Source organism: Condylura cristata, unplaced genomic scaffold, assembly GCF_000260355.1.
Source record: "Condylura cristata isolate star-nosed mole 26May11 unplaced genomic scaffold, ConCri1.0 scaffold00013, whole genome shotgun sequence".
Lineage (NCBI taxonomy): Eukaryota > Metazoa > Chordata > Mammalia > Eulipotyphla > Talpidae > Condylura > Condylura cristata.
This window is the reverse complement of record NW_004567114.1, coordinates 50764431-50771603: the sequence shown is the minus strand read 5'-3', so window position 1 is coordinate 50771603 and position 7173 is coordinate 50764431. Positions and strand designations below refer to the sequence as shown.

The following is a 7173-nucleotide window of genomic DNA, read 5'->3' as shown; positions in this document are numbered from 1 at the left end:
TATTCTGTAAGCATAAATAAATAAATCTTAAAAAAAAAAAAATAATGCAACAAAGTGAATGCAGAGGCATATATGAAAATGCAGCTAAATACAAACTCATGATCTCAATCCCTCAAAAACTTCATCCTTTCAGTGTTCTTTTTCACTGAGTGGCATCATCAGCCACTGTAACCTTAGTTATCATCCATGATAATTTTTCTCTTTTATATCTTATCCCACAAATTCCCTTTTCCAAGAGAAAGACATGCCAAAACCCCTAATGGATGTTTGAAAACAGTCAGTTCCAAGCTCTATGCATACTATGTTTTATCATATACAAATATATATGTGATAAAGATCAATTCATAAATTAGGTACAATACTATTAACAATAGCTAATAATAAAATAGAACAATTATAATATCTGTAATAAAAAGTATGTGAAAGTAGTCTCTGCCAAAGTATCTTATTGTATATATTTTCAGAGCACTGGTAACTGAAACAATGGAAAGTAATACAACATATATATAAGGGGCTTACTGTATTTTATCTCCCAAATCTATCTTAAATCTATCCACGTCTTTCTTTTTTATTACAATAACACTCTCTCTCTCTGATCAGAGTCTACCAAGTACAAGCATACCACTTTCTATCCTCTTCTACCCAGGGGTTCTGCACAGAACAGCCAATGTTTTTAAAAGACAAATTTAATCACATCACTCACTCATTTACAACACCTCAATGCCTTCCCACTGTTCTTCAAACCAAATTTACTTAGGTCTATCAGATTCCATGTGACCTTGTCCCTATTTTCAATAAGACCTTTGCTTGACCCAGTCACACTTTCTCCAAGTTCCTTTGCTTAACCCCCCTTCAAATTCTTCATATAATGCCTTTCTTTTGAAAAGCTTTGTATCCTACCTCCTCTTCATTTCATAAACTCTTACTCATCCATCATATCTCTAAGAAAATCCACGTCCTCAAAGAAGGCCACCCTGACTATCCCAAGCCCTTTAGGTTACTCTAACACCCTAAACTTTTCTACCTGACACTAACCCTAATGTGTAGTCACCATTGTATTTCCATATTTAATATCTGTTCTCCCAACTAGACTACAGTCACAATAAGACTATTTAATCTGTTTTGGTGAGCACTGCATTCTCACATCCAGAAAAACAGGGATACAATTTAGAAGTGAAAACGCTTATCGCTTTGTGGGTATTTTTTCATCTTTTTTTTTTAAATTTATTTATTTATTCATACAGAACTGGGGTACAGGTCAGAGATGTGGAGGGTGAGAGGATTCACCCGAGACAGAGTGGGGAGCAGAACAGTAAGATAGACGAAGTACACTGCTGAGGGGAGCAGCGGGCAGGTCAGGAGAGGTCTGCCGCGCCATGTGGATCTCCTCCGGGGCTGGCGGGAATCGAACTCATGCTGAAGTGGCTTTAGCTTCTTAGTGCAGTGCTTTAACCCACTGAGCCACCAGGGAGGGCCTATTTTTTCATCTTTTACTATAATTACACAACAGGACATTTTTATCACTGTGTTCAAAAACTCTGCAACATGAATTTAAGATAATGTCCTTGGAATCCCTGAATGATAGACTAAGTAGTTGCCTCTGGAGAGAAGAAATTGCCAGTATAAAGAGACTTACTGTTTTACTGTGTATCAGTTTGTACCCTCATAATTAAGTAAAACATTTTAAAATAAAACCTTCCAGTACCTTAAAGCACTACCCATAATATTCAATTTTGTAGTTCTGGTCAAGAGCTAAGATTCTTCTCAGAAAATTTAAATTATATAAACAGTTACATTTAAGTATAAAGATTTAGTTGTCACAGATCTACAACTGTTCAGGATTTATCCACTTAAAAAAGGTATGATGAGCAGGCCCTTTCTGGTGGCTAAGCAGTTAAAGCATAGCACTAAAAAGCTAAAGCCACTTCCCATGAGTTTGATCCCCACCTGCCTCAGAGGTGACCCACAAGGCAGCTGCAGACCTCTCCAGACCCGCCTACTGCTCCCCTCAGCAGAGTATTTTATCGATCTGCATGTTCTGCTCTCCACTTTGTCTCTGGTGAATCCTCTCACCTCCCCTGCACCTCTGGCCTGTACCCTAATTCTAGATGAATAAATAAATCTTTAAAAAAAAAATGTATGATGAGCATCTAGTTTGATATGAATGTAAAAGTATTAATTTATAACTCATTAAGTGTGTAACTTATATTAAATTTAACTCAATAACATATCACACACTAAAGGAAAAAGCTAACTTTGAACTTGAATTTATTTCTAGTGCATTACCTTGATAAGTTAAGACGTTAATCAGAAGTATCACAGTTTCATAAAAAATGTGTACTCTAACTTAAATCTGTTGAAACTGATACAAAAAGTAGACATTATGTAGTAGTAAACTAAAGGAAAAGAAACACATCTGTTATGTGAAAAGCACTACTTATACATTTCACATGTATTCCTAATTTGATATTCACAAAAATCTGAACTTAGGCCCTCCCTGGTGGCCAGCGGGTTAAAACACAGCACTGAGAAGCTAAAGCCGCTTCCGCATGAGTTCGATTCCCACCTGCCCCAGAGGTGACCACATGGCGTGGCAGACCTCTACTGACCCGCCCGCTGCTCCCCTCAGCAGTGTACTTCGTCCATCTGCCTGTTCTGCTCCCCACTCTGTCTCTGGTGAAGCCTCTCGCTGCCCCTGAGCCTCTGGCCTGTACCCCAGTTCTGTATGCACAAATAAATAAATTTTAAAAAAAAAAAATCTGAACTTAAAAGTCTATCCCATTCCAAAGACCATCACTTCTTTCATATGGTCTGCCTTTCCTGACAAGCAGACATAAAGCTATTAATACAAGCTAACTGGGCAAAAGCATGTCTGAACATACAACAACTTTTATTTTATTTAGTATAACTATTCTTATGAAATTAAGTTGGTATGGCAAATTATTACTAACACTCAAAACATGCACATTACATTGCTTTCTTTTGACTGTTTCAAAGAATTTTAAGACTCGAAAATCAATTTAGTTTCATAATATAAGGTCCCCAAATAATACTCAAATTAGATAAATTTGTTTCTTTAGGTCTCCCAAGGAGCCTGCCAAAATAAGTTACTTAACATTTACAGAGGAATAAAGTAAGATTTGGAGAGACTAAATCACTTAAGAGAACACGAAACAAGAATCAGAACCCAGGTCTCCCAAGCCACAGCCCATTCCTTCTACCTGTTGCCTCTTGGTTTAAAGGGACCAAGAGAATTTTTCCTTATGACAATAAGGAAGTATAGCTATAGAATGGAAAAACCAAACTGAAAGTCTAAAAACGAAATTCCAACAAATTAAATTTGTTCTCAATAGACAAATTATTATGCTACATGAAACAGGGTTAACCTGAAGTACTCTTGTATCTTCACTTTTGTAAATAAAAAATATAAACATATCTGACTTTAATTTTATCTTCTCTCTTGTATTATACCAAATATACAGTCTGGAAGGGAAAATGTGAAGAGTAAACACTGTGTTAGAATAGTAGCATTTTACATAGAGATGAATTTTACATTTTAAAATTTCCCTTTAATTACTTTAATGTTTTAACACTTTTTTAAATACCCTAACAAATACCTCTGCTATAAACTAGTAGTTAACAGAAAATATGAAATGATTGTTGATTTGAATGATGACTTAATTTTTAAAATATCAAAAATAATTGTCAAATCAATGGAAATCCCCAAATATTTCTATGAACACCAAAATGTAAAACTGCAGTTTTCTATGAATCCTGCTAAAACAAGCATCAAGAGAGAGGCTAAATTATTCTTATATACTCAAAATTTATCAGTAACAGAAACTATTTGAAATAAATGGGTTATTTAGAAAACATTGTGTATAAGGATTTTTATTTTAACTGAACTGTTTTAATGGGATCTAAACTAAGAATTAATAGTTATCCATTTGTTAATTTAAGTTCATTAATTATTCATTCAAAATGAAGATAACTAAAAGTACTACTTAGTCAACTTAGTAACAATCTTTATTCCTCCATCAAAAAAATTTACACCAAATTTTATGTCGACATCTCATTTTCTAGTTACCTTATTAAAACAAATACAGAAACACCTGAGTCATTAACTTACTTTAGTTGGGATTCAAAATAATCTAAATATAAAATAGTAAAAACCAAACACATTTTGCATTCAGAAGAATGTTTAACTGGGAAAGTATCACATAAGAAGAAAAATATGGTATTAATGGCCAAAATATAGGTGAATTCTCTTCATATCTTTGCATAAATTTTACACTATATAAAAATTACCATGTGAATAAAATTCATATCCTAAATAAATTATAAACTCCAAATTTCAAAATCTGTTTCTCCTATTTGAAAGGTACAATATATGGGTAACATCAAACTATATCCTCCAATGTGAAATTTAGAAACTGATGATTTGTTTTAATAAAGTAAGCTGTATATGACAATACTAAAAAGAACTGGACAGCTGTAAACATGTTCATTATTATGTTTATTTTTATGTCAATTTCAAGCCAACCTGAAATAGTTACCTTGAAAGAAGATAAATATTTGTATTTTCCCAGTCTATGACATATTTTTAAAATGAATCAACGAAGCTATGGGTTAAAATTAGCATTTCCTAATAATTCCCATTCAATCATCAATTATGTATTTGTGTCATCACAATTATAATTACTGTAGTTAACTTCACATGGCAGCTTTTATTTCTGAGAAGTGCAAAGGCAAAGCTACAGAAATTTTTTAAAAAGATGACAGTTTTAAAACTCACGGAAGAAAATTCTACACAAGATGAAGTCAGCAAATGGTTAGAAAACAGATGTGACTACAGCAGTCCCAAAGGAAGATGATGAAGGGAGTACTTACGTTTCAAAACAACGATCCACGTTGTCAGACATCAAAAGCAGCATGCATAGCTGTTCAAGAGCTATTAGTTGCATGTCCCTTTCATCTCCTTGTCCCATCTGTAGCCATTCTAGCAATGTATCCGGATCCACATCTGCCATGGTTCTTTAAAAACCCTTTGATTAAATTCAAAAAGTACAGGAAAAATGTCCTTTAAACATCCAGGACTGATCAGCTTGAGTTTATATATTTTCTTTCAAGTCGGCTAAAACCAAATTTTCGTGGTGTCCTCCTAGGAATTAGGGGAAAATATTATAAATATGCTTGAAATTTTTCAACTGTCCTTACATTTTGCGGGCTTAATGTTCATGAATCATATTAAAAAACAAAACAAAACAGTTTACACAAGAGCATATAAGCTGCTTAGGTTGCTGCTTAACTGGAAACCAGAGCTGACTTTTGTCAAAGACTGTCAAACAAGCTTCGGATGCCACTGCTACTATCACTAACATCAGTGTTAAAAATGCAAAAGAACACCTTACTACAGGTTTTTTTTTTAAACCGGCAAACTTCTTCCCTTGCCCACCACCCCCACCCGCCTCCTCTCTACCCAAAACTGATCATCATATAAGCGTTTGTCAGTATTTTGAGACTTTAAACACTTGGAGCCAATCCTCCCCAAATTCAGTTTCTCCTTTAAAATTACCTCCAATTTCACAAAGTCTGCTGACTTCTCAATGTATTTATTCCTATTCTTAAGCTACCCAAACTATCGGTAACTAGATACACGACCTATGAATAAAAGCTTAGGAATTTTAGCAGTCTTGCCAACTCATCTAAAAACTTTAAAAAGAAAGTAAATTCAACGTTATGGATTCGAATATAGGCTAATCTACGGCCTTCTTTCCCCATCCACACAGAATGGGACCTTTGGCTAAATGAAAAATAAAACAGAGAAAAAGCATCAACAGTCAAGGCATCACAAAAACTCATAAGCACCCACACGGAGGGCAGCTTTGGGCCCCACGTAACCTGGTTTCAGGTGCGTACCCAGCGGCGGATCCCAGGGGACACTCAACGGCGGCGTCCAGCAGGGATGACCCAACACCCCAGGCCCTCCGAGCCCCGAGGCCAGCGGCTCAGGGACCAAACTCAGGTTTCCCGGCACCAAACCCCGCTAAGTTAGTTCTACCTGTGCCTAGAAGAGGAGGGGGGGGAGGTGTTCAAGAAGCAGCAGCAAGTCTTGGTACCCCAGAGGAGGCCGCAGGGCCAGGCAGGGCGGCGGGTCCCCCGGGAGCGGCGCCTAGAACTCCGAGGCCCGGTGGGACGTCCCAGGCCCGGCCAGAAAGCAAACCCTTCTCAAGGGCAAGGGGGGGACCGACTTCGGCTCTCGCTCGGACAAACCCGGCCCCGCCGCAAGCAGGGCCGGGGGAGAGAAACAAAGAGTGAGTCGGCAGCAACCCCGTCGACCTCACCCCGGGCCCGGGTCTCGTTTCCAGCCCGCAGTCCGGCTCCGCGGATCCCGGGCCCGAGGCGCGGCTCTTCTGCCTGCCAAGGCGCTCCCGGCGCCCGGCTCCTCAGACTCTTACCCGGGCCTGTGTCCCAAACCGCTCCGGTCCAGCTCCAAGCAGGCCGCGGGCAGAGCCAGGCCCAGCCGCGGCCCTCGAGTTCCCAGGAAGCCGCAGGCCGCGCAGGTCGAGCCGGGCAGGCGGCACAGGAAAAGCCGCGCCTCGTCCCTCCCCTTCCTGCGCGGGGAGCTGGTGACAGGGAAGCCAGAGATTCCCTCGAGCGGCGGCGGCGGCGGCGGCGGCGGCGGCAGCCAGCACACGTCTGTCCCCGACACGCGGCTCCTCAGGCCTGCGGCTCAGTGGCCCGCGCGGGGCAGCTGGCGGCAGCAGGGGGAGGCCGCGTCCATCGCGATCTGGGAGGGGGAGGAGAGGAGGGTCAGGCGAAGCCGAGCGGGGAAGCTGCGGAGGGCAGCCGAGCTCAGCCGAGGCGACGCAAAGCCTCTCTGCTGGCGGCGACCCCGCCGGCCGCCACGTGAGGCGCTGCGGAGACGGGTCGGCCGGCTGCGTGGGGAGCCGAGCTGGGCGCCGGGCGGCCGGACGCGTAGCCTCCCCTGCGGTGGCGCTTTAGCCCCCGCCCCCGGGCCTCCGGTTTCCCGGCCTTGACTGTTGCTATTCTGCCGCTCTGGCGCTTCTTCGCTTCTGTCAGTCCGGGCGCGCTCCCACGGCCCCGCGCACAAAGGCGCACCACACTCGGCTTGTCTTGCACGATGGCCACACACACGCACACACACACACA

General features: G+C 41.1%; 1 protein-coding gene across 3 annotated transcripts in view; it reads right to left on the bottom strand.

Moving 5' to 3' along the window:
- Positions 1-6543, bottom strand: part of HECTD1 (HECT domain containing E3 ubiquitin protein ligase 1) — a 75344-nt gene extending 68801 nt beyond the window's left edge. For all 3 annotated transcript variants that reach the window (XM_004681957.2, XM_012724462.1, XM_012724464.1), the window contains exons 1-2: positions 6459-6543; positions 4891-5161 (exon numbers count right to left, since the gene is read on the bottom strand). In XM_004681957.2, coding sequence (XP_004682014.1) covers positions 4891-5030 — 140 coding nt within the window. In that variant the 5' untranslated portion in view covers positions 5031-5161; positions 6459-6543. The remainder of the gene's footprint in view (positions 1-4890; positions 5162-6458) is intronic.
- Positions 6544-7173: the final 630 nt, after the last annotated feature.